The 27,019-nt window shown below is 45.0% G+C and overlaps 2 protein-coding genes across 21 annotated transcripts in view; one reads left to right on the plus strand and one right to left on the minus strand.

Annotated features, from left to right (window-relative positions):
- Nucleotides 1-22,118, plus strand: part of ccdc150 (coiled-coil domain containing 150) — a 36,650-nt gene extending 14,532 nt beyond the window's left edge. For 6 of the 17 annotated variants that reach the window (XM_035622369.2, XM_035622365.2, XM_035622362.2 and 3 more), the window contains 4 exons: nucleotides 101-202; nucleotides 7,605-7,725; nucleotides 8,155-8,250; nucleotides 19,794-22,118. In XM_035622369.2, coding sequence (XP_035478262.2) covers nucleotides 101-202; nucleotides 7,605-7,655 — 153 coding nt within the window. In that variant the 3' untranslated portion in view covers nucleotides 7,656-7,725; nucleotides 8,155-8,250; nucleotides 19,794-22,118. Of the gene's footprint in view, nucleotides 1-100; nucleotides 1,575-7,561; nucleotides 7,726-8,154; nucleotides 8,251-8,610; nucleotides 9,346-17,405; nucleotides 17,574-19,578; nucleotides 19,661-19,793 lie in introns of those variants that run through there. The other 11 variants (XM_035622356.2, XM_035622354.2, XM_035622353.2 and 8 more) reach the window with 11 other exon arrangements.
- Nucleotides 1,360-27,019, minus strand: part of LOC118299018 (endothelin-converting enzyme-like 1) — a 40,671-nt gene continuing 15,011 nt past the window's right edge. For 3 of the 4 annotated variants that reach the window (XM_035622346.2, XM_035622348.2, XM_035622345.2), the window contains 12 exons: nucleotides 19,904-20,126; nucleotides 16,074-16,172; nucleotides 15,479-15,553; nucleotides 13,125-13,228; nucleotides 11,277-11,335; nucleotides 9,435-9,486; nucleotides 5,180-5,247; nucleotides 4,446-4,594; nucleotides 3,434-3,499; nucleotides 2,798-2,893; nucleotides 2,200-2,276; nucleotides 1,360-1,945 (listed from right to left, as the gene is read on the minus strand). In XM_035622346.2, coding sequence (XP_035478239.1) covers nucleotides 1,846-1,945; nucleotides 2,200-2,276; nucleotides 2,798-2,893; nucleotides 3,434-3,499; nucleotides 4,446-4,594; nucleotides 5,180-5,247; nucleotides 9,435-9,486; nucleotides 11,277-11,335; nucleotides 13,125-13,228; nucleotides 15,479-15,553; nucleotides 16,074-16,172; nucleotides 19,904-20,126 — 1,168 coding nt within the window. In that variant the 3' untranslated portion in view covers nucleotides 1,360-1,845. The remainder of the gene's footprint in view (nucleotides 1,946-2,199; nucleotides 2,277-2,797; nucleotides 2,894-3,433; nucleotides 3,500-4,445; nucleotides 4,595-5,179; nucleotides 5,248-9,434; nucleotides 9,487-11,276; nucleotides 11,336-13,124; nucleotides 13,229-15,478; nucleotides 15,554-16,073; nucleotides 16,173-19,903; nucleotides 20,127-27,019) is intronic. The other variant, XM_035622351.2, reaches the window with a different exon arrangement.

The raw sequence follows: 27,019 nt of genomic DNA on the forward strand, positions 1-27,019 counted from the left end.
TAATAGTAACTGGTTTAATAGGAAATCTTATTTTACGCTCATATGTTTGCAGAGTTTATTGTTGTATGTTTAAATGTGTTTGGTCTGATTGCTGCTGCAGGTTTCAGGCAAACGGGAGGTGGAGTGGGAGAGGTGGACCTCCACCATCCAGCGCTGGGAGGCCAAGAGACAGCTGGCTCACGTCACCGAGGGACTCAATCCTGTGAGGACACAGCTGGAAACACATCGCACACACCGATAATGAGCAGCGGACACACACACGCACGCACACACACACACACACACACACACCTGAACACAGTGATCCTTTGTATTTATTCAAACATTAAACAGTGACCAACAGAGAAGATGAGATAGCAGCGGCTGTGCGAACTAGCAGCTGTAGTATCAGATCTGTGTCCTCCATATATATATATATATATATATATATATATATATATATATATATAGATCATAATTTCATGTTGTCAAGAGAGGAAACATGCAGTCTCATCAAAACAAACTGTACAACCATAACATCTGATATACCTCTTCACTATACAAAGATTCTTCTTATTTTTTTATACCAACAGATTCTTTATATAAAAGTATTTTTTGTTAATAACACTGTGTACAAATGTAGGATTTTCCATTTACTGTAGTTGCACTTTATTATGTCAAGAGTTGGCTTCGGTTATTTTGGCGAGTTAACTGTGAATATATGGGCGCGACCTCACACTCTGGTCGTGATTCCTCGTCTCGGAGCATGCAGATTTGATCAGGAAACACCAGATGATCCAGGAGCAGTTTCTATCATTTCCGTCACCTCGTCCGTTGAGGAGAGGCCGTCTCCTCTCGTCTGTCGTCCAGCGTTCGATAAATATACCCGCTCCTCTGCGACTTTACTGAGGACTTGAGTTGAATGTAGATATACTGCAGAGACACACTTGGCGCTGCACTTTGCTGCAAATCCTGAGAAAAACATCCACCTTGAGTCCACCTTCTTTTGTTTTTTTCATTTCTTTTTGTGAAAAAGGGTCGACAAAGCTTAAAAACCATACAAACACTCACAGTGACGAGAGACCAGTGTAGGCGGACGATACAACAGTCATGACAGTCGTGACGGCGACCGTTGCTCTCTGCAGCCAAAAGAGTGCAATATCGCCACACCAAATAAACTCCCAATACCCCGATCGAAAAGACGCCGACTGTTGGAACAGGCACAAGGATGCTGCGGTTCATTTTGAATTGGTCCTTGTCCCGTGCACGCAACTGAATCACTGTCGTTGCCAATCTTTAAATTTTCCAAAAGGCTGTTTTTCTTTTCTGTAGTTTTTCTAGTTGATGCTACAAAGGAAAGAACACAAGTGAGAAAACATATTGCTCAATAACAAAACGTTTATGAGTGTTCTGCGCATACGGATCTAAATGTGAAATACAAAAATAGATGATTTGAAAAAAAAAATTAAAATATAGAAAAATATATATGTTATCAAATAATATTTATGCACATGATGAATGGTCATGTGACCCATGCTTCAGTTTGGTTAATACAGACAATGGACAATTGAATAAACTTGACAAAATGAAAAAAATGCAGTAGAGATACTTTTCCTTCCCGTATCCTTTGAAGGCAAGAAAAGGCTTTGAGCGCTCTGTGGCATCATGTTGGCGCAGATGAATGCTTCATGTAAGACAGGTTTTGTGTGTGTGTGTGTGTGTGTGTGTGTGTGTGTGTGTGTGTGTGTGTGTGTGTGTGTGTGTGTGTGTGTGTGTGTGTGTGTGTGTGTGTGTGAGAGAGTGAGAGAGAGGGTTGAAGGGTGCGGGGCTTTGAAGGCGGAGGTCATCCGGAGGTCAGCGGGGAGGTCACCATACGGAGCATTTGTCTGCGGGGTTCATCGGGGAACTCTTCGGACAGTGGAACACGCGGGCAAACTCGTCGAACTGGGACACACTGCCGATCACTCTACAGGGGGAGCACACGTAGAAACATTCAACTTAGTCAACATTTGTGTCAGTGTATGTGTGTGTGTGTGTGCTACATGTGACTACATGTGCTACATCTAGGGTTGTGTTAATGAGTTTGTTTCAAAGGAAATGAAAGCACTCCAACCGCAACGTGTTTGTTCACTCTCCATTCTAGCCAGTAATGTAGTTAGTATGTGGTTTTCTTCTTCAGAGTCAACAAGTTGACGTCTTTCTGGGTGGAGTGCGCTGTACCTGTAGTGCTCTGGCGCGTGTTTGTCAGTCAACAGCTGCAAGTAGATGGACTGAGATCTTCTCTTCATACACCAGTTCTGAAACGACAGAATTAACAGCAACAGTGAGATGAGATATTCAGGAAGCCATTAAGTCCAACAAGCGCGTCTGTTGGCCCGTGCCGTGCAGATTTGTCTTTTCACGCACGTGAAATAATGAAATGAATGTAAACACATATACAGGATTTTCATCTTGCCTCCCTGTGGCAGAAGTATTTTTAAAAAATGGGATAAAACTTTAAAAACCACATTAAAAAGTGTGTCTACATTTCGCCGTTGTTAAATGAAGTCGCGAATTTCGATTTAAACCGTTGGATTTCAATGATGAGTGGTAATAGTAGTTGGCAGCGGTGGTCTGGTGCTGAGATACCCTTCACTCTCGTCAGCATTCTGATCCCTGCAGTGGTTAATGAATCCATCAGCTCGTGTTGGGATAATATGTAACTCCTACCTGCGCTGTGTGATCAGTCACTCCAGCTGAGAGCGGCCGCTGAAATGGTTTAACATACTAATGTGATGTAAAGACGCGAGAGTGTGAATGAGTTGGGAGGCCCCGGTACCTGTGCAAAGGCAATGAAGAGCAGCTGCTCATGAGTGTACTTGAGCCCAGGCAGCGGCCTCTCCGGGCCGTGTTCCCTCACCCACTTCTGGTACGCCTGGACAGGAGATACAAGCGCATCGACAAATGATGTTCCCACACCTCGTGTCCACAGTTAGCGTTATTCTCTTCTCATTAAACCGAGATCTGAAACCCGATTGGCCTGAGAGCGCACTCAGCCAATCAAAAGGATTGACATAACCGTCGGGCGCCATGACATTTTAATGCTATGACTTATTTAAAATTCATTCCCGTTGTACTTTTCTGTTTCCACTCCCCTCTGCAATATAGACCACTGACACAGTCGATACGGAATTGAATTATGCTGCATCCTAGATCCTCTGGACGTACACACACACACACACACACACACACACAGGCACACACACGCACGCACAGACTAATGCAAGCAGAGAAGGGGAATTGGAAGTTAATCTTGATTCAGGGGCGCTTCTGCTCTTTAGTACCACGCTAACAAAGCTGAGTGGTTATGAAGAATAAAGAGAGATTTTCGAGGCACACAATGGCCGGAGGGCTTTGTGCACCGAAAGAGCAAACTCGCAGCATTCAAGCAGTGATGCAAATAGATATTACTTACATAGTACGACAGCTTCAGCCCGCCCATGTCTGCTATGTTCTCCCCCAGTGTCAGACGACCGTTCACCTAGACACACAGAGGAAACCTGTGAAACACTGAAAGGCCCTTAGTGGGTCTGTGCTTATGAGCTTAAAGACAAAAATCCACCGCAACACATTATTAGTCTGTAAAAAGAAAGACAAGAGGATAAATATGACACGTTTTGGTTTAACAGGGGCTTGCCTGCTTCCTGGACGCTAGCAGTGATTTCCTGGTGTCTGTCAACCAGTGGAGAGTCCAGACGGGGGAAGGCCAGTTTCCCCTTGCTTCCGGTCTTTCTGCTAAATTAACTAGTCCCTCACTGGTTCAAGCTTCATATTTACCATACAGACATGACAGTGGCACTGGCCTTCTCACCTTACTCTTGGCAACAAAGTGAATAAGTGTATTCCCCAAAATGTCTAGTCGTGCCTTTACATCTGACCATGCCATTGAACTCTGACTTCATAGAGTTTAACCATGAGCTGTAAAGTTACCACCAGGCCACGAAACTCTCCCAAGTGTACTTCAGTGATTTTGCCTTGTTCTTCTTTTAAGCTCATTGAACTTGGGAGACGGGGATTAAAAAAACAGAATGTAATTGTAATGTTCAAACACAAACCAAGACAGAGCCGTGAAATAATGTTGTCAGTTCCTCCAGAGCCACAGGCTGAGCAGCACTGCTGATTTGTTCACGTTTAAAATTGGCCGATTGCTCCTTTAACGGCACATACATGTAATCGTGCATACTGTAATCTGAACTGGATATTGCACAAGTCTTCCATACATAACCACAGCAGAATTGATCTAACCAGGAATAAAAATAAATAAAGGATTTTAGAAGTGGGGCACTGACTTGATGACATATTGGTATTAATATAAACCTGATACCTGTTAAAAGAAAAATCAGTAAATCCACATATCTTCTGCATATCATGCTACAAGAAAAACTATATAAGCAAGTAAGGACGTGTGTGCGTGTTTGCAAACCCACCCTCTGGTTATAAACAGTGAAGTTATCGTAGAGCTTGACGATACACTCAGCCTTCTTTTGGAACTTCCTGTAGGACTCCTCCGTCCACCACTGTTTGAGGTTGCCGTGGCGGTCGTACTGGCCCCCTAGGGACATGAACCATTGCATCACTAAGATGAGGGGCAAAAGGGCAGCGGTGTTAGCATGGAGACTACACTACCCGCAACTTTTCTTCACAGTCCAAAGAGCTGCCCAGCAGGCCATCTTTCACATCTTTGGGTAGCGGCAGGAGGCAAAATGTCCTAAAATCCATGGTTGACCTCGGTTGATGCATTCAACTAATTTGCCAATGGAACACAGTTTCCAATCAACTGAATTTGTATAATCAAACAATGGCTGTCAATCTGGCAAAGAAGCTGGTGGTGCACAAACCGTTTCGTCACATTCAAACTTAGTCCAGCTCGCAAGGTGGCTGGCAGGAATGTCACCCCCGTTCATTTAATTCTTTTGATGCGTCTTAAAGGGCAGCACTTTTGACTGGAAATGAAAGTTAGAGATTGTGGCTCAAAATAGTCTTTGCTGCACAGTTGGACACAGGCATCCTACAAATGTCATCAAATTGCACAAATCATCGGGGGAACCCTTGCTCTTTCTGCGAAATGGTCTCGTGAAATGCAATGGCAGCGACAAAACGGTGGAAATTGGGCAGGCACAGGTTGCAGTGGATGATGGGTGAAGAGGGTTTCTTTTCTTACCCCAGTCATCGTATCCATGTGTGAGCTCATGGCCAATGATTGCTCCTATTCCTCCGTAGTTGAGAGACCTGGCAGCAGGGAGGAGAAATATGGAAAATTAGACAAGATTGTTCGTTCTTGGCATCTACAGGTGCTTTAGAAAGTCTTGAATTTTAACATAGCTAAAACGTATCTGTGGACTCTTGAAAGAAGCAACAAAACACATCGTCTTCAATATGCGCTCAGGAGGTTTGCTGCTATGGCTACAGTCTGATATGACCACTAGTTTACGATGGCGTCACCCATTGACTTGTGAACTGCCGCCTTGACCAGCGCCATGTTGTTTTTTTTGCAAGCGGACGTTGAAATTGGGGGGGGGGGGTTGACTGAGAGCTCGTCCAGATTGGATGGTACCAAGTGTCAATCACACTGTATCCAAAGAGCGATTGAACCATAAACCCCTCAGGCAAATGTTCACAGACGTTATTAACCGAGTGAGAAGTATTTTCTCGTTATGCTTCTATGGAAACAAGACTTCTTTTTGCAACCAGTGAGTCGCCCTCTGCTGGTCATTCCAGAGAATGCAGGGTTCGGTCACTTCCGCGTTTAGCTTCATTTTCCAGACCCGGTGACTAAGGTCCGTTTTTATATACAGTCGATGGCTGTAACTGATATTACGGGGTCAGTTCTCTGGGTAAAATAAAAAAGGCTAACATAAATGACTAGCGGCTGTAACAGATAGACATGAGGCAGAAAGTGATGAAACTGACTTCACAAAATGTCAAATTCTTTGACTGGCCTAAGTGTGCTGTACACAGCTTCAGATTCCATCATTTCTCATGAATGTGAAGGTGTTTTTTTCTAACAGAATAACTACCTGCTTTGCATTGCTTCCTCTTCAAAATATGCAAAATGAAGTCTGCATACAATAAGAACACTAAACAATTTTTCCTTTTCAGAGGTATCTCGGTACATTAATGTGGCTTTCTGTCCACTGTTTTGCCAGTGTGTGCTGTCATTACTGATTCCGCTCAGCAAAGCCAGATGAAATACAAGTGGCAATTGGGAGCTAATTGTGGATCCATGCGGTTCAGATTGGTATTGAATGAAGTGAAGTTCAGTGCCACGTTTTTCCTGTTCACGCTGATTGGACAACAGCGGATATCTGTTCCACGTGCCCACGACCTGCCGTTCGTCCACCCTCCTTGCTCCATGCGTGCAAAGACCGGCGGGGTCGCTCCACCTCTCCTTGACCGCGGGCCGATCCGGAGAGCTGCTCTGTGGCACTCATGCAGATATGGAGAGAGATGAGAGGGCAGGCTCGGGGCTATTCACATGGCTACGTCTGAAAATGACTTTCTGACAGCTAGTCGATACGCCGCCTCACACTGGGCCCGACTCCCTCGCCGAACTAACTGGCTGATTGAAGCTTCATTATACTCGACGCGATAGCGTGTGTGGGTTTGTGTGTGTGTGTGTGTGTGTGAGAGGCAGTACGACAGTGATAGTTTATGGGAGGTTTGGGCTACTGCAGTAATAACTTGGAGGGGATAGGTACACACGGTCACACACACCTTACTAAAATCATAAATTAATATTGATAAACATGCGTGGCAGCAGGCAGTGGGAGTCGTGGTGATCACCTCTAATGAAGGCACAGGAGTGCTAACTAAGGTTGGATACACAAGCTGCTAAGTCTAATTAGCTCATATTTGTGAGATGTGTGTGTGTGTGTGTGTGTGTGTGTGTGTGTGTGTGTGTGTGTGTGTGTGTGTGTGTGTGTGTGTGTGTGTGTGTGTGTGTGTGTGTGTGTGTGTGTGTGTGTGTGTGTGTGTGTGTGTGTGTGTGTGTGTGTGAGATTTGTGCGTGTGTGTGTTTGTTTTTGGCACAAGGGAGTTGGAGTGAATGCGGCAGTTGCAGCTACCGTGACTGTATTGTATTCACTGACTTGAAAATAATTCGCTGCAGCATCAAGTAGGTTTTGCTCCTCGCTGAATAGCTTTTATTAACGAAGGGCGTGTTGAGTGGAAGAAAACAGTTGTTTACCCGCATTGCTCGTTCGCTGACCATTTTCCAAGCCATAGAGAGTTGAAACGTACTTATCGCAAACGGGTGTTTTTTCTCGTTGGTTGTGCAATGGAAAAACCGACGGAGCCGACGCCGACTCCGGGAAGACGGAGACCGTGGATGTCTTAAGCAAGAAGTATTTGTTACGAGGAGCTCGATATTCAGGAGATTTCTGGTTCGCCACCAGATCAGCGAGTGGTCAGTCAGTGCATGCCGTCCCAGGACCATCCGCCTAACCCCGGGCCCTGTGGGCGTAATGTCGTCATCTCACAAACAGAATGTCTATCTCCATAGTAACACTGTCTCTGTCTGAGTATGTCCTAAATGTACCCACAGTTCGTCTGGCAAGATGTAACTTAATTCTCTGACTCCGAGGCAGCCTTCAGCTAACCATCGACTGCCCCCCCCTGGCATGGCAGAAATAAGATGACCTCGTGTTGCGAAACAAACACTCATCTCTGGAGTCCCTCTGAGAGGCGAGGAGAGAAAAACCTCAACAGGTGTGTTCAAGGAAACTCCCGACATAAAGATTAAACGCTAACTTTTTGCAATGCACATGATTGTGTGTTGTATGTTTATTCTTAAACACACAATTGTGGAAAAACCTCTGAGTGTGGACATAATGTAACTTTAAGTTCAACGTGACCTGTTAACTTTCCTCGTCGGGGCCTTAAGTGGATTGTCGTACTGTGCTGAACGAATAAATGGATAACAGCGGGGGGGGGCCGAGTCAATTTATAAAAACCTCAAGTGTTTTGAGAAATAGCCGGGGGTAATGTGAATTATATGCAGGTGTAAATCATAGAATCCTCAGTAAGTTTGGAACTAATGGGCTGAAACAGGCCGAACAACTTGATACTTTGAAGTGAATGTCTCAAGTGGTGATTACAGGATTATGGTTCATTTAATTTGCCTTCTTTTCCCCAAAGACCCGCGCGAGCAAGGCTCTTCGAAGATGTCATCATCACGCAACCCGACTGAGAACCGGTGGGACGTGAGGCAACAATCACAGGTCTCCTGGTGAGGTACAAAGAGATTTGCCTTCTTATAAACCACCGAAATGTTCATGAGTGACAGGTGGAAATGTTGTGTAACAGTCACACGGATGGGGGGTCAAAGTCAGCGAAATGACTGAGTGTCATGAGCAATATGTGTCTTTGGCTCGCCTTAGATGATATGATACATGATAGGTTTCTGCTCATACCAGACCAAGTAAGGCTGTGGCAGCGAAAACCCCTGAGTGCACTGAACAAGGCGCGGGTGCGTCTTGTGGCTGATATATATCAAATGTATCTATGGAAGAACGAATGTCTTATGTCTCACTTCAAAAGTATTGAGTATATATTAACGAATTGAGCTGGTAATAGATTTATACTGTTTTGCAGATGTAGTGGGCCAACACGAAGGATTTGATTCATCAAGCAATCAATTTTTCTCCATGGTTATGTACTTTGATTACTTAATATTTGAAGATGACATTACACTGGTTGTCTGTGGGAGCCTAAAACCTTGACTAGTTTCTACACACGTGTGTTAGTGCAGCTTATCATAATTGTTAGAGTTGTTTTTGTTATATACTTATGGCTGAGTATCAAACCTTCAAAACTTGTACCGATGTGTGCATACTAAGTATACTGTATGTGAAGCTGTTAAGTACAAAGAACTGGCTGTGAATTATGTGGTCAGAATTCTAATTTATGTTTTTTAAATTTTATACCAGATGTGTTAAGGCCACATTTACACAAATACAGATTATATATGTTTTTAAAGGTCCTACAGGCACATTGTTGATCGGCTAAAGAAATGGATACGGTATTGGTCATGACATCTGTCAGCCCTCAGTTAAAAATACAACAAACTGAAAAGCACAAAGTATTTGTTCTGATTTCAATGTGTAACTTATTATGTGTATTTTTGTCAGGTATTGTCTGCTGGACAGAGGGGTACAAGCCCTCAGCGTACATGCCACATGAAACAACTCCGTGGAGTTATTTTTTTAGAGAGGCCGCCTCTCGATGACAACTGTTCCATTAGCAGGACCTTGTTCAGTAATTGAGCTCATGGTGGGTTGTCAAATTTGAATCAGGCGTGTTCGGACTGAGGGGAAGCAGGGGGTTGCCGGACTAACGTAGCCCTTTAATGATCTCTGTCCTTTGTGGCTGTGGAGATGTGGTTTGTTCCTCGTGGACGGGAGGGGGGGGGTACTTACTGTGGGAACTCGGGGTTGTAGAGGGTGGGCTGAAGGATGCCAGCAGGAAAGACTGGAAAAGAGTTGAAGAGACGATGTGTGAGAGAGAAGTGGAACGATTCAGACACCCCCACAGCCTACAACTGGTACGAAAATATCACACACTCTGGTTTCAGCGTGAATAGGAACATGTTCCTTTTATATCAAAGTCGGGACATTGATATATTTTAGAGGGAGAAGACAAGAGGAGGAAAATGAAAAAAACACTGCTGCCAGACCACAGTCAGTCTGAAGTGATTGAACCACTCCCACACAGACCGGATGAAGCAGCGGCTTTTTTTCTCACAGCCAAAAAGGTTCAGCAGCAATTTAGTAGTGCGTGCAGTATGCATTATTATTATTATTATTATTGGTATTACATGCAGTTTGCAGTATGCTGATGGTCCAATCAGGGTTACATTGCCAGACTGCAAAGTTCCTCCAGAGCTACAGAGGACATTCAAAAACAAAGTTTTCACATGCTTTCATTTTCTGAAACTGTCATTTTGACCTGTGCTTCTTTGGTCATGAAGTATTATAAAGAACTAGAATTACCAACTCGCATTCACACGCCTCCTCCAACCAGTCAAATTGCAGGCCATATGATCTCCCCTTCTGTTCAAAGCGATGGTGTTGAATAATGACAGCATTATGTAAGGTTGACCTTTTGCCATTTCAGTGTGAAACATCATAATTTTTACCCCTGAGACGTTTTGTGTGAAATGCTTTCCGTCTATGAGGAGCTTTAAGTTTAAAGTGAGTTCAGAGAAGTGGCAAAAAACAAATAAAGCAGAGGAATTTTCAGCTTTCAGCTTTGAACAACACAAAATATTTCAAGACGTCACTTCAAGACGGTTTTAGACAGTTTTTTTTTAAAAAGCACCCACATTTCTCCAATATTTTGATTTAGGGATATCATAAATACCCCCCCCCCCCCCCCACACACACATACTGTATGACACTTTTAATTACTCTACTGTCATTGTCCCTTTTTTTCTCCAAAAAACAACAAAATAACCTGACACAGATATGAAATAAAAGAAGCAAGAGAGGCGGGATTGATTTGGTTAAAGAAAAAAAGATGATTCTAAAATGAATACACAAGGGGAAAAAGGATGCTGAATAATACTGACATGCTTGGGTTAAGTGAGAGGAATGTGTGAGGTTTGTAAAAAAAAAAAGAAGAAGGAAGAAATTGACCCGAGGGGCACTGATGACTGTGTTTGTCTGACTCTTGACTCTCGTCTTCTAGCATCAGCTCGCAAGCACACCATTGATTTTTCTGTGAGAGGTTTAATCCAGCAGGCAGGCGGACACAGACTGGGAGAGGATGAGGAGGGAGGGCGGGTTGACGTCGCAAGGCTAGATTTGTAAAAAAAGTCAGGAAAGGTGTCACTGCTCGTTTTTCCTCCAGGGGGGTATTAAGTGTGTGAGGTGGAGATTGGAGTCGAAAGTGAGCGATGACAGGGAATATGATATGAGGGAGTGGACGCCGTTCTCTCTCAGCGGCCGTCGTGTTTGACTTGAGCAAAACAGGCGGCAACATGGTGTAATTGCGTGTAACTAATGCGACGGTGCAGAATGTCAATAGGGGAAGGGCTGTGTGTGTGTGTGTGTGTGTGTGTGTGTGTGTGTGTGTGTGTGTGTGTGTGTGTGTGTGTGTGTGTGTGTGTGTGTGTGTGTGTGTGTGTGTGTGTGTGTGTGTGTGTGTGTGTGTGTGTGTGTGTGTGTGTGTGTGTGTGTGTGTGTGTGTGTGTGTGTGTGTGTAGACGGACGGCAGAGAGAACACAAATATCAGTGTGTACACAGAAGACTCGCACTGACCCATTTGGTTCTTGTTAGGGAGGTAGTAGGCGTTAAGGGCCTGAGGGGGAAGAAGCCACCTGAGGAGAAAAAAAACCAGTGTCAGACAAACAGAGTATTAAAGATTGGATCGCACAAACACACTCCTCTCGCAGTCGGTGCGTGCTCCTGCTACACCACTGACTGGCGACAGGGGGGATCACACGGTACACAATCTTTCGCCGGGAGGAAATCTCCGCCAAGTATGTCCAGCCTCAGAAAAAAAAACTAAAAACCAGTCTGCTGCAGCTCTGTGTCGTCGTTGTCGTCGTCGTCGTCTCACATCTCCTCGCGGCTGATTTGCAGATTCCTGTACTCATTCACAAGTCTCAGTACGCATTCGCAGATTCTTTAACACATTTACAAATCTGATTACACACACACACACACACACACAAACTGAGATACAGGAATACAACTCTCCGCACACACACAAATAATATTGCTGCAATATTGGCCCCATAGGTGATGGTTCAAATGAGTTCGAATGATCCTCGCGCTCGTCTGTTTCATTCTGCTCACAGATGCCTCTCCCTGTCCTGTGGTCTGATTGGCCGCAGTTCTGGCTGATTCGTCCAGATGTTTAGCCTGCTGAGAGGTCTAGTCGGAGATGGCGACGTTTTTAAGGAGCCTCTCAAACCACTTTTCTTCGAGGAGTTCAGTCACAACTTTCCGATCGAGCCCCGATTCGGCTCAGCCCTGGAATTTTTGTCGACGGGTGGACTCAAAATCCTGCAGTGTGAACTAGACGTGACCCTAACCCTGACCTAAACCCAATTCTAACCCTAAGACCAAGTCTTCACCCTCAAACAGCCCTTTGAAGTTGTGAGGACCGGCCAACATGTCCTCACAACGATGGTTGGAGCCCAAATTGGTTCTCACCACTATATAAACACACACACACACGCACGCACACACACACACACACGCACACACGCCAATCTACCTGAGCAGAATCCCGAGCAACTCTGTCTATCTCTGTCTGAACTCCCTGGTGTGGAGCGGCCGGCGTGTGTGGTCCCACGACCAGAGTTCCTCTCTCCCTGCATACGAAAACCGCGGATGGTTCCTTTATGGTAATCCACTGAAAGCCAGACTAATCGATTAGCATAGATCCCCCAAATGACTAACTCTGAAAGTGTGAGATGCCCTTGTTCTGGGGAGTGGGAAAAAAAGAATGATGGCTCTGTGCGGACTGCAGGGAGATGGAGGGGAGACAAACACAGGGAAGAGGAGGAGGCGGAGGAGAGATCCTCTATTTATTTCCCAGCGACAAGACGGAGTGAGCGATGAAAGGTTCACTTTTTGGTGATACAGGGGCAGTATAAGATTGAACTCTTCAGGGCACTGAGTGTGGGCTAATGATACAGTTGTTTTGAGCACGTTGGAATACTTATGCGTCTGTAAAGTGTTGTCAAAGAGGAGAGGCACTCAATCCAGGCGTACAGGGCTGTAATTTTTAGAGAAGAGGACCGCACCTCCCACAGCCCTTTTCCTGCTGCCTGGCTGCTATAGATAAGTAGATCAAATGCGTTCGCCTCAGCTGTGTGTGTCGATACGGTATCTGTTGTTTTAATTTAGAGGCACATCAGAAAAGGTGACAAACTACAAGAGGGATTCACGGGGACACACGTCAGGCGTATTTAAAGAGGCCCACAAACCGCGGCGGCGGGACCGCGGCGGTGGGACCGCGGCAGCGCTCCGTCCGGCGTGAGCCTCGGCTGCGTGAGCTCGGTCTACGTTTCACATATATTAACCTTCTTTAATTGCTTCGTTCCCCCGGGTGTCAGCGAGCGTGGAGATGGCTACTGTCGCCTGTGTGTAACTCACGCCGTCTTGTCCACTTCCTCGTGGATCTTCTTCACCGTCAGCTTTATGTTGAACTTGATGCTGTTGATGATGTTCTTGAAGTAGGTCTTCTCGTCCACGTCGAACTGCAAAATACACACACAAGAGGTCAGAGTGAAGGACCAGTACTGTGTGCTATGCTTTAAAGGAACAGTTTGACAATTTGGGAAGTGCACACTTCCATCGCTTTCTTTCAGAGTTCCAGTAGATAATAAGTTTGATACCGCTCTCATGTCAATAAAGTAAATACAAAACTACCGTGAGCAGCTGGTTGTGAAGCTTCACATTAAGTCTGGAAACGGGACACAGTGAGCCTGGCTTTGTCTGTCACTTAGGGCTGCAACTAACGATTATTTTCATAAACGATTAATTAATTAATTATTTTCTCGATTATCGAAATGGTAATCGATTAATCGATTAACTGTTAGATTAACTGCTCTACTGTCATTCTCACAAATGATACCTCAAGGTCAAGGTTCAAGGTTTCGTTATCTGTACAAAAAAACTAAATGTCAAAATAACTACTACTTACTGGTTAGAGTTAAATGGTCATGTGTTGTTGGGCAGATTCTATTTCCACTGGACCGAGTCAGGTTGCTGGTTTCTAGTTTCATATTCAACTGATGGACATGAGAGTCCATGTCAATCGTCTTTTTTAAGTCTCGGTAAGAAAGCCAGTGAACGTTTTTCTTTAATTGGGTGTTTGTTTTTGTTTTTTTTTGTGGGGCGAACGGAACCATTAAATCAGCTACTAATTAGCTCTAAATAATTCTAATCTGTGGCGACTGTGGTGGTATTTATTTATGATTCAATTCCCCCCCTGTTCTGATGCTCATGCCTGACATTAAAATGCGCTTGCAGTTGTTTATTGTGCACAGATGGAGAACCCATTTTGTTCACTTGCCAAAGGAATTTTAATGTAACTTGATTTCGTAACATCCCCCATCCTTTAAACTGACAGTGAACACATCATCTCTCTTGTTTGGTTTCTGCTTGTTTAGTCTCGCTGGGCCAGATGTGCTTCTGTCTGTTTGAGACAAAAACACACACATGAACACGCACGCCGCTGAAATTGTGGTAGCAGATGGAGATGAAACTTAGTCCCCGACAGGAACGTCCACAGCCTCCTCCTCCTCCTCCTCAATTTGTGCATTCTTAACAGAAAACCAGAAACACTGGTGGAGCAACACTTATCTTGCTTTGATAAATAAGTGAATCAAGTTGTTGCTTAAGGAATAATTTGGTCTGGTTGGACTAAGGCAATAATTCAGACCTGATAATCTGACTCCATCCCCAGGCCGTCCTGCTCACGCAACCCACAACACCGCTCATTTTGTTGGCAGACCCTATTTATTGATGTACCAGGCATCAGACGACTTATAAATTTGTCCGCTCTCTGGGAGCAGTTATCTAGATGACAAAATAGCAATGGAAAAACATCAGATGTGCTGTATACCCTGCAAGCGCTGTATACACCCCGATCAGGCAAGGTGAACTTTTTTATATGGTATTAATGACATTTCATAATGGCGTCATTTACACCATATGGTGATGACTTATTGGTTGGTTTTAATAGGCTGTCAATTGTGTCTGCAATTGGTGGCATTGTGACGACATCGTTCCTCCCATATGATCATAAATGATTTTTTCGAGAATTCATTTTTCTTTCCCTTTTGGAATTCTCTTCGACGTCTCAATGACATCATTTATCATATGACATCATATGATGGGGAATGATTTTCTGATCAATATAAACTTCGGATTTCCTCTCTTTCCCTATTATTTGTGGAGACATCTTGGGAAAAGGGTTCTTCTTGCCCTTGCCCTTTGAGGAATACAATTGAGTTGTATATTTGGAGATATCCTCTCAAGTAATAGTCCTTGTAAGTTTGTTGGAATATTTGGCATTTGTGAAAGTTTTCGTCACCTCACCATCTTCGACAGGTTTACACTTTCATTCTCTCCAGAGCAAATTCTCATCCCAGTTGTCCTCAGGCGTCAAGTGTACTGTATACACACATATTATTTGTGCCGCTGTCCCCACAGGCTGCCTGCTCCCAGTTTTTACACGTGCTCCCTTCGTTAGATCTACGTACTTGAATCATACCGCTTATTGGAACAGTCTCGTCAGTGCGTGTTGGGTTCATTTATTCCTTGTGCATGATGCATTTTTGCTCCACCTGAACACAATCACCCAGGCTGCACTGACGGAGAATGATTCCGGAGACACAGAGAGTGGAGTGGGTTGCTGGGAAATGGGATTCATGTAAACGACGAGGGTGGGTTCTTGTGCGTGGTGAGGATGACTGGACAGCGCAGAGTGAAATGGGACTCACCCCATATTCCTGATCTATGAGCTCAGGCTTGAGCAGGAAGTCTGGGTATCCTGTCATCACCATCATGTGCTTGAGCTGCGAGGGAAGAGGAGGAGACGATGGTGAAGAGATGGAGAATGCGGAGGAGGAAGAACTGGCCCCCGACATCACATCACATCCACCTGCATTAACTAATAACCACTCACACACACTTGTTTTTGGACCAAGGTACACAACTAAGCACACACACACACACACACACACACACGCACACTAATCAAGCAAACCCAAAGTAATAGGATTACAGGGAAGCCCTTTATATTCAGCATGGCCCTCTAAAAGGATTATAACTTCAGATTGTGAAAGTATTAGAAGGGGTATCTTGCAGTGCAGACCCTAAAGCAGCACCACAGAGAGATCGGGATTAGGCCATCCCCCCTTCTCAATGTCAAGCCCTTGATGTATTCTATCGCACACTTTCCATCTAAGCAAGCGATCAATCAAAGCCCCGCAAAGAAAAGAACTGCAAAGAAATAATTAAATCCTTTTTCAAATACTAATCGGATCTGGCGGGGAGCTGTGTCTCCGAGGCACGGGCTGACTTAGGGCTCTGAACCTTTGCTCTGGCAGCCTCCTTGGTGGCTTCATCCATCCAGTCCAGCTCTTGCAGACGGAGGTCCAGGGAGTGTTTGATGTCCTCCACCAGCTCCTGCACCTGGAGAGAGATCGCACCATATTGGAAGTTTCATGAAAGTATACCTCATATCTCTTTATTGCAACTTGAAATTGGACTCCTACGTGAACACAAGAAGATGTGCTGTCCAGTGTCTGCCTCTCAATAAATAATACTAAAAATATATATATATTTTTTTTATGTTAAATGTGCTATATGTAAGTTTCCTGGAGTGTTTTTGGTGAGTAGTGATGCTTGTGTTAATAGCACAAAACTAATCATTTCTTTTACATCAGGTTGTCTTGGTGGATTTTCTTCCACCCATGTAGTCAGTGGTGTGTAACGCAAATTGCAGTGTGTAGTTGCCACTGACCCCATGTGCAGCTGAGACACCACACCACAAACCACAAGTCGAAGTGTTCAGTCATCGCTGAATTTCAAATACATAAAAAAAAAAAAAAAAAAAAGATTAGATAAATGAATACATAGAAATAGCACGGGACTGTTTTCCGAGCACAAAGTAAAAGTAAACGAAATGGGTCCACAGGGACTTGCTGTCCACGAGGCGTGCGAGCTGCAAATGTCTGCATGTAGCATGATAACCAGTGCATATGTATGACATGATTAACTCAGCATGAAGGTACTTGCGCACCGGGGGCGTGACGAAACGCCAGCGAACATTTCACATCAAAACGCTTCCCAACGGCGACGATATATACCAATTTGAAACAGCCGCGCCACTTTTCCTTTAAAAAAAGTTCCCGTCGATGTGTGACAGCTCTTTGCTCGCGAAAAAAACAAAACAAAACATGACTTCAGTATCATCCAGTGATGATGAGCTCGTCCTCGACCTCCTCACCCAACAGAAAGAAGAGATACAGAAGTGTAACATTCTCCCACGGGTGGCTCTGGACCCTTCCTGCACGTTTATGACAGCCAATCAGTAAATGGTATGTAAGGATGTGTTTGACAGTCCTTAACCTACGGCTCTCTGGCAACCGTGTGTCAGGCCAATGTCGGATCTAGTCTATTTCGGTTTGTTAAATGTTACTCCCTGTTCTGCTTTGAGTAAGTGCTTGTATGATTTAATTTTTACTCTTGCTCTGTCGGGTAGACCTATAATTTTGGTTCAATCCACTTTTATCCTGTTTTTGGGGTGTCACAAAGTTAAGTGGTATAACCTTTTCTTTCGTGAAACCTCCCTGTTAAATTATGTTTCAAATTCTGGCTGTAAAAGAAAATATAAAAAAAAAATCTTTTTCCTTTCTTTTTCAGTTCGCAGTCATAACAGCAAATTGCCTCTCGCGGTAGCCGAAGCTCTACGACGGCACTGGTTGCACACACGTGGGTGTCAGTGGGACGGTTTGCGGTCCTGTGGGGGCTGCTGGGGCCGCATCTGAGGAGGAGGAGGAGGACCAACTACCGGGTTATCACTGACACGGAGTAAATCCAGGAGTCCTGGTTCACATCTAAATGCCAACATTCAGTGTCCGCGCAAAAAAGAAAGTTGGTCCATTAGGCAGCAAAGCACAATGTAGCTATGGACATTTGTGTGGGAGAGCAGAGATTATGCCCTGTCAGAATGAGGAAGGCCATAATCACGCGCTGTCCTTATTTTACATGCTGATCTTTCACCAAACCCATAGCTTATTGGCCATGGTCGAGATGTCGGGATTCAGTCCCGGACATCATCTGTGGCTCTGCAGAGTTGTCCGACATGCCTGGTCTTTGTCTGGTGATGGGGATTAAAGAACGTCTGCCGTCCAAACTCCACGTAGCCTTCAAATTATTTTCCTGGCTCTTTCTAAAAAACTACTGCGAGCAGAAATCCCACTCCTGAATGGCACCGGGACATGTTGGGTCCCTCGACGATCTCTCCACATTGGTGATTCAGGATAACAAAGCGAGTCTCTCCCACTCTGTCTCCTGTCAAGACTCCCGGCCCCTGACGCTCATTAATTCCCGGTCATGCTGAGGCAGGCAGCATCAGTGAGTCAGTGGAGGCTACACACATCGCCGCTGGCCTCAGGTCGGGTAACCTCCGGCGTTGATAATGAGGTCTCCAACCTGTGTGGACATGCCAACACTGTACAGATCGATGTCAGTGAGCAATGTGAAATGATCGGCGCGGACAGGCGCAGTGCCAAAAAAACGCAGCGAGCGTGATACTTTCCCACTTTAGACACACTACAGTACATACAAGAAGGACAAACGGTGGGATGTTTATGGGATTTGCACCCACGTTGTCGGGGTAAGAGCCTGCCGTAGTGTAGGCTTGACCCTAAAAAAAACACCCTCTTTTTCTGTTCTTTTTATTCATCAGACAGGAGCCACTCGCTTGACAGATCGTGAAATTAACTCTTAATAACTTATTAGAATCTGGGGACAAGACATTAGAAGCTCACAAGCTTAAAATTTCAATTAAGGTACAGTACATAGAAAGCAATTAGTGCCCTTATCCAGTTCTGTCAGACTTGCTTTCTGCTCTGCGGTCCTGAGCTTGGGCAGCGATTTAAAAGTTTGCGAGAGGAGAACAAAGGCAGCTCAAAGTAAGAGAGCGTGTATGGGTGGACAGCGAGCGTATGAGAAAAAGGGGAAGGTGCAATGGAGATGATGGAGGGCTTAAAGAACGAGTCTGGGGGTTACAGAGGTTAGAAATCCCATTGGAAACCACAGGCCCATGTCCAAGAATTGACATGAGACTAGATAAGAATACATATGGGGGGGGGATTAAGGTGAAAGAGAAGGGGACCGAATGGCAGGAGTGGGGGATTTGAAAAGACCGACCTCGGCAGAGAGCAACGTAGGAACAAAAAAGAAGCAGTGAGTGAGAGGTAGAGACTATAGAGATACCAGGTGAATGGCACCGAGGGCATTTCCTGATGCCAGTTCAGGATCAAAATTAAATCACTCAAAATCATCTAGACATGTACAAAACACAATGGAAACCCCAGACAAATTGCTCATCACGGCACACATTTCAGTCCGAGTAGTGTTGGAAACGCGTTCGTCAAATAAGCTAAGACACATCGGGCAGCTGCAGCTTGACACATAAGGTTCAATCTGAAAGCCGCCGCTCAACCTCGGTTCTTCTGAAATCTGAAATTGTCGGAAATAATCCGTGTAAGCCTACGCCCAGTGTGATGATGGCTCCGAGACTGCGTATTTCACAAAACACCGGTTGCCCCCCGAAGAAAATTGTAGTTACATCCCACGGAAGCCAGTTTACTTGCTTCATTGGAGCTAATGGAGTCACATGCAATTAAAGTCCTGCCTCCCAGCCAGTAGCCAACAGAGTGTGACAAGGCATTGAGTCGGATTTGGACAGTTTCTTTGCATAAAGTTTTGGACTTGAGCTGGGTTTGGTTCAGTTACTCCTAAATGCAATTTATAACGACATCTCTCTCTTTCTCTCTGGGAACCAACCATCTGCATCCATGTGTCGCAGGTAGAAGAAGGAAAGAGAACGATGCCGTTATGCCAGTTTCATGCTACATGCTCAAAGCATGTACTGTAGTTTGTATAGTCAAGTATGTAGTGCACTGGTTTTTAAGTCAATACACCAAAAACAATCAATACACTTGCTGTTTTTTACAAACATGAAATAATACTTTCACTGATTGATTGGTAAATATTGAATTATTTTTTTTTTTCTTTTCATAGATCTATCCTAATTGGATTACTGTCTAGATGTCTAAATCAACAAAACTTCAACCCCCGGACAAAATGAAGGCCATCCTAATTCATCCATCCATCCATCCATCCACCCATACCTTGGCCTTGCTCTGTGAGGAGAAGTGCTGCTGGACGAACAGGGCTCCCAGGGCCATGCCAAAGTGCTTGTTGGCCTGGGTGAGGCAGAGCCTGCCCAGCTCCAGCTGCTGCTCGGTGCCGTCGATCTCCCGGGAAAACTCGTGGATGGTGCTGCGGAAGGCGGTGGACAGGTGTTCACTTAGCGCCGCCACAATGCGCCACAGCATGTAGTTGTGGAGGACCCTGAGACGGACGACACGAGAAGGACGGGTCAGTTACCTTTAAATGGGTTTGGTTTTGGATTGAAAACAGACAGAGAAAACACTGAGAGCTTTGCCAAAATCCAGACAGATGTTTTTTAAACCAGAAGAACCCATTCTCATAAAACCATTAGAGAAAGACTCTAAGCAACTTGTCATATAGCAGACCAAGTCAAACTAAAGCAGTGAAATCCCTGAGTGTGGGAAACTGAACAATGGCTCATACTATTATCTCTAAATTCATCTTTTCACTTGCAAGATGAGTAATGTGTTATTAATGCTTTTTAAAAGTCACATTCCGTTTTTGCTTCAATGCGAGACTGTAGCGCATTCTTGCGACTTTGCAGTGTCTAACCGCGGTCTTCCATCCGGCCCAAAGTTTGTGTTTTTTCCCATTTGCCCTCCGAGCCCCTCCGAGAGTCAGAAAAGTTAGAGAGAAAAACAAGAGGGAGACAGTGATCGAGAGCGAATGGCGAGGAGTCAAGCGAGTCAAGCGGGTCTAACAGTTAAAGAACAGCCCCCTCCGATCCAGAGGGACTCTCAGCGGAGCGCCAGCAGAGGGGTTGAGGAAAGTGTCGAGCGGGAGGCGAGAGGATGGATCATTCGTTTATGTATTCAAGCTGTGTCTCGCCCCCCCCCGCCCCAAACCCACCAGACAATAGAGTGCTGGTACGTCCTCATGCCCCCACTGGGTGCACACATCTAATATGCCCCGGGGAAACAAATGCCCCCCCGCGCTCCGACTGCGAGATCTCCATCTGAACCTCGAGGCATGTTGTTGTTGTTGTTTTCGCCTGATTTTCCTTTTTTAATTTTTTTTGTATTATTATTTTCCCTACGCAACAACAGATATGAAATCTAAAGCGCCTTGGCAACCGCACCCTGCGGCCCTCGCCAACAAAGCTCTTGTGAAGTGAATTTAATTGGCGGGAGAAGCGAAAAGGAAAAGTCAAGAAGGTGGAGTGAGCGGAGAGAGCCTCAGCCGGTGTCCTTGATCATCAGACACCATGAGACACCATCAACATGTGTTACAGGTGTGGCTTGCTTTGCGCCATTAGCCTAGCAGGTTGGTGTCAATTTGTCACCCCCCCCCCCATTTGCTGCAGATTATTTGTTGGCCCCGAAAAAGGAGCGGCAGCTACATGCGAGGGAGTCCTCTGTATGGAAGTGGTAAAGACGAACGCGCTCCGCTCCTGATGTGTGGGAGCGACGGTGATAGGCGCTGCGTTTAACTCGAGGCATCTTGGAAGAGCAGTGATGACAGTAATCTCTCAGGGTAAAGGGGGATAATCCACAATGAGCTGTGTGTTTAGGAAAAAAAACAAACTCACAATGCTAATTAAATTTGTACCCGTGGTTGTGCTTTCTTTTCATGACTGTGTAGTGGCGGATTGTAGGAGACAGTCCTCAGGAGAAAACAGGACAACGCTGGTCATCATTTCAAACACTCAAACGCCGCATATGTTCACGCCTTCCTGACAGCAAAGGCTTTTATGTTCTCATGTAAATTAAGGCCATTAAAAGGCAAAAGTAACAAACAAGTCGTAGACATCGTTTTGTAAGCGGTCATCAAATGATCGTTACATTGAGACCGAACGATCATGATGCCACTTGTATATCAGGTTGTAATGAAACACAGAGGATCGTCGGGTTATTAAAATATAATTCTCATCGTCCAACAATTTACAGCTAAGGTCATGCTATTGCAGTTCGACTTCCAACTTTCTAATTTAACTGGTTTCGGCAGTGATGTATTATCTGATGGATGGTTTGTGTCGATTTTGTTCAGGGAGAGAGAGACTGGTCGGGGACGTTTTAGGATGGTGCAAGGGCTAGAAGTGTGTTGGGGCAATGGTTACATTTAAAATTCAGCTGAAGAGTTGGAGGGTGAATACAAGAGATTTACCAAAATTGTTAAAAGCACTCTTTAATGAAGCTTTGTTGAGTTAAAATAAAAAAGTGATGTACACTGTAATGAATTACTTGTGCTATTGTGAAATTAAGAAAGCTTTTGTTTTATTGCTGTTTTGACATGGGACCCACATCTCCTTCAACGTTTTCCACAACTTTCCTATAAGGACCCAAGTTCTCCCAAAAATATGCAAAGTGTAACACACCGTCAATTTGTCTCTGGCTCCATAGAAACTCCCCCGGAGGGTCACATCACCTCGCTGCCCCCTGCACGTCATGTGTCGCTGTGTGCCTCTGTGCAGTAATGGAGTCGCCGCCGAGCCAAATGAAAAGCAGAAGGCCTTGTCTGCGAGAGCCCTCGTGCAGATCAAGAAGTAGGCTTTAATCACTCGAGGACTGAGCGAGGGCTCATTAGCTGAATGTTTTTTAATGGGGCTAGTTAGGGAGATGGAAAGATACTGGTCCTGTGCACTGCATCAACACATTAGCACAGGTAATGACCCTGTAGGTAATGGAGGGAGGGGGGGGGGGCCTCCTCTACTCCAAACTTCACGTCTGTATATGCACACAGCAGAGGTGTTTAGATTGTATCATTTTCTGTGTTAAATAATAAGGTGAAAATGCAACGATGATGCCAGGTGTGATGAAGCAGGACCCAATTGAAGGATGCATAAAAAACTGGATATTTAATCAACAGAGCAAAAAAAACAACCAGATGTCTAGTCTTTGAAGCCCCAGTGTGTCATTTTTGTAAATTTCTGGCGGCATCTGGTGGTACAGTTGCAAACCGCAACCAACTGAGCGACCGACAGGGGACACTTTATGGTGGCGCACCGCTGATCCCACTTCCGGCTTTCGGGCAGCGTCTGAAAATTCAACGCAAATGCCACGTATTCTGGACCGTTTTGTGCAACAACCGTGTTCAACACGACGTAGCAAACATGGACACTCACACGGAGGTCGGGTCCACCCCCTGTAACTATATTTAACTCATTCAAAGTTGACGAAAAACATCGGTTCTTTGTTGCAGGTGATTGTACATATGTGAACGCATAGTTATGGACAATATATAAAATTTCTGCGAATAAATTTCTAAATTTTTCTTCTTCTAAATATTACACACTGAAGCTTTAAAGGACAACATGAACACAATTCAAACTCAGATAATCCAAAAAGTCAACCTCAACAGGAAACGCTACGGAACAGAGCAAACAAAGTGGAGGACAGAACTACAGCCAAGAGAGGAACCAGTTGAAGGATGCAGGAAAAACTGAATATTTAATAAAATATAACAAAAAAAAAACACTTCTAGTCTTTAAAGGAACAATTAAAACCCAGACAATTCAAAAAGCTAGGGAACAGAGCAAACAAAGTGCAGAGCAGACACAGAACAGGTGAAACACAAGACAACATAGAGTGACCAAATAGGACCCGGGGCAACAGGAAATACCAAACTCCAGATGAACAAAACAAACACAATAAAGTCCACCAAGAAAACATGACAGTGTCTTATCAAAGGTCCACAAGAGTTCCTGGTCCAAGCGGACCATGACAGATGAGACTCTCGAAACCCAAACCCAGACACCAGAGGGAGTTAAAAGCGGACACATTTAATGCGGAGACTTCTCATCCAGAGTGCCTAATAGTCGTATGACTGCATATATGTTCAGCTCAGGAGTCCCAGCTGGGAATCAGGCCTCGACTGATGAAAGCTGTGGAGCCATGAAATCCACCGTATGGCCAACAGCTTCACGTGAACAAAAAGGCTTTCACAACTACCCCGGGTGTGTATTTTTAAAAGTGGTGTACTCAGCAGGAGGCGCAAAACCCCCGCCACTGTGGCTGCATCCTCTCTCTGGTTTACTCATGGACACAAATATATCATAGTGCTTAAACAGACTTAAACAAAGACACACAAAATGATAAACTCTCCCCTTCAAAGCCCGCCCCATGCACACTCCCTCGAGAGTGACGGATGAACAGAGCGAGTAGACGGGGAGAGAGAGAGAGAGAGAGAGAGAGAATGTAGTAGTGATGAGGGAGGGTGTGTGTGTGGGAGAGAGGCTGGTGCTTTCCCCTTCATTGGAGGCCTGCTCATCTGGCTAATGGTATTGGCTGTAGTCACCCCAGTGCACGAGGGACTGCACATACACACACACACACACACACACACACACACACACACACACACACACAAAGAAGAAAAGAAGGATGGCTGAAGGATGAGGAGACAGACGTGAGACCTGTCAGGAGCCTTGTATGACGGGAAAGCCACATGAGTACGGGACGGATGGAGAGAGAGAACAATGGAGAGAAGGACTAAGTCAATAGGTGCCTAGGAAGATGGAGAGAGAGAGAGAGAGAAAATGGACAGAGGAGAAAATGGGAGTGCGATGGATAGATGGAGTTGTCAGTAGCAACCCCGAATCAAGTTGAAGAGAATGAAGACAGAGGAGAAGAAAAGAAATAATGCATGGAAGTAAAGATGACGGGTAGTCAAAGGAAAGGATTAGGATGGTGTTTGAATGAGGCGTGGATGGATGAAGAAAGGAGCTAAAAATGGTGGAAAGACAAAGAGAGGCAAAGAAGAAATCGTGAGAGAAAGCATGAAAAAAGAAGATGCAACGAAGACTGGGCAAGATAGGGAGAAACGTGTAGCAACAGAGGGAGGAGGGGAAAAGCATGAAGAAGGGAAGTGACAAAAAGAAGTGGGGGAGTCAAAAAAGCGGGGGGGGAAGAAAAGCTATGAAATGGAAGGGAGCAGGTAGAAGATGGAAGAAGGCTGACGCATTCATTTAGAACCATCCGTGCTGTCATCCTGAAACACACAGCCGTCCAGCAGTCAGAAGAAGCACCTGTCTGCTGCGCGCACTCGTCAGACAACTTTTCAGTCTGTATACATACCCCCTACATCTGTGTTATAGCTTCGTGTGTGTGTGTGTGTGTGTGTGTGTGTGTGTGTGTGAACTACTGTTCATGGGCGCCAGAGGATGAAGAAGTTACGTTATGGAGATGGTGATCAGCCATGTCACTTAACGGAGTTTGAAGGAGAAGTGGATGTAGTGAAAAGTCTGAGTCCCACTGTTGCAGAGGGGACCACCGCAAAACTTCTTTTTCACCACATTTTTAAACGTTACCTAAAAAAAAAAGATCCGTTCAATTGAACACTAAAGGATGTATTTCTTGACGTTGACATTTTTCGATGGACCCCTCTGCAACAGTGGGACTCAGACTTACGCTAGTTCCACTTCTCCTCCAAACTCGGTAAAAAGACATCGCTGATCACCATCTCCGTAAGGTGACCTATTAACTATGCATAAGTAACTCATACGACCCCACTTCAAAATCACTGAACTATCCCTTTAGGTAAAAGCAAAAAAGTATCAACAGCGAAATAAAGTTGAAGCATTAAAGTAAATGTACTGATATTTCCCACGTGGTGAAAAGAACTAAAGACATGTCTGAGGCTGAATAAGATGTATTTTCCCCCCGTTTTTCTGCCAACATTGCATGGATGCAGAATAAACATCAGCAGGTTTACATTGTCACTGTAGGATACTGATGTAAGATCTAACCCGACACTGTGATAAGTAGAGCCTCGCAGAGCCACTAACACGACTGCAGACTCTGTTCCACACTTTTTGCTTTTGCAACCTCACTGCCATGGGCTCATTCATAATGACAATATCAATAGTGTTTCATCAAATGAATTTGGAGGATAAGTAAACACACGGTCACACTTAACTCTACACAACAGATGAAACAGTAGAGGAAGGAAGTGGGTTTTTTTCATGAGAGGATTTTGCACTGCCAGATTCAGATTCCCGGTGTGTGTGTGTGTGTTAACCTGAGTGTCCTGGTGTCTGTATTCATATGCGTGCGCAATGTGTTTTTGTTCCTGCTACAAGCTGTGTGACTTGTTAATATCTGGCAGCAGTGGAAAGGACCCCATGGTGTGAGGCACCGGGGCATTCATAAGCGATGCTTAATGAGCTACACCTCAAGGCGCTAGTCCTCCATTTGTATGTGTATTACTGTGTGTGTGTGTGTGTGTGTGTGTGTGTGTGTGTGTGTGTGTGTGTGTGTGAGTGTGAGTGTGAGTGTGTGTGTGTGTGAGAACTGGCAATGCCAAGCTTTGTTTAAACCCCAAAAAAACAAAACTGGAGAACCTGGAGACAGACTGGAGGCGGAGAATGAGAAAGAGGGGGGGATTAAAGAGAGAAAGGATGGCAACAGAGATGAGGAGAGAGAGAGTGGGAACAGGTGAGCAGGAGGGCGACAGGAGGAAGCCCAGAGAATTGATCGAGGGAAAGGATAGACGGGGAGGCGGTGGCGGAGAGGGGCAGATGGAGAGACGGGGGGGGGGGCGCCAAGAGGTGTTTGAATTGAGTGAGCGACGGGGCGGTGAGGCAACGTTGAGAAGGAGAGATGTGGTGAGGGATGGGAAGGTGAAGTTGCCATATATTGGTGGAGGTGGCTCAGGGGAGCGCCAGGAAGCGTTTTTCTCTGTGTGACTTCTTAGATCAGCGAGGTGGAGAAGCTTCCAAGAGGAGAGAGACGAAGAGGAGCAGTGTGACAGAAGCCGGGCGGCGTCACACTGCGTTTCAGTTGATGTATGTTTAGAATTTTGTTCCTAAAGGTGACATATTATGCAAGAATCCCTTTTTCCACCCTTTCGATTTTTTTCCCTCATGGTCTGGCTTAACCCTTCAGCCTGGCTCTGACCCCCTGGTTCACTCACTCACGTTACTGACTCAACTAAACAATGGACTCAAAGCATTTTGATTTTGATTTATCAATACCCTTTTGATGTCATCAGACTATTTATCGTCTTTACATCATCTATCATCTTCCTTTTCCTTTTCCTGAAAGAACCGCCGCTTGTCATGAGGTGTGGTGAAGCCTTAGATGGGACCAGGCAGCGCATTGAAGAGTCCTTTTTATTTTTGCAGTTGGTCAATTTGA

Source organism: Scophthalmus maximus, chromosome 11, assembly GCF_022379125.1.
Source record: "Scophthalmus maximus strain ysfricsl-2021 chromosome 11, ASM2237912v1, whole genome shotgun sequence".
Lineage (NCBI taxonomy): Eukaryota > Metazoa > Chordata > Actinopteri > Pleuronectiformes > Scophthalmidae > Scophthalmus > Scophthalmus maximus.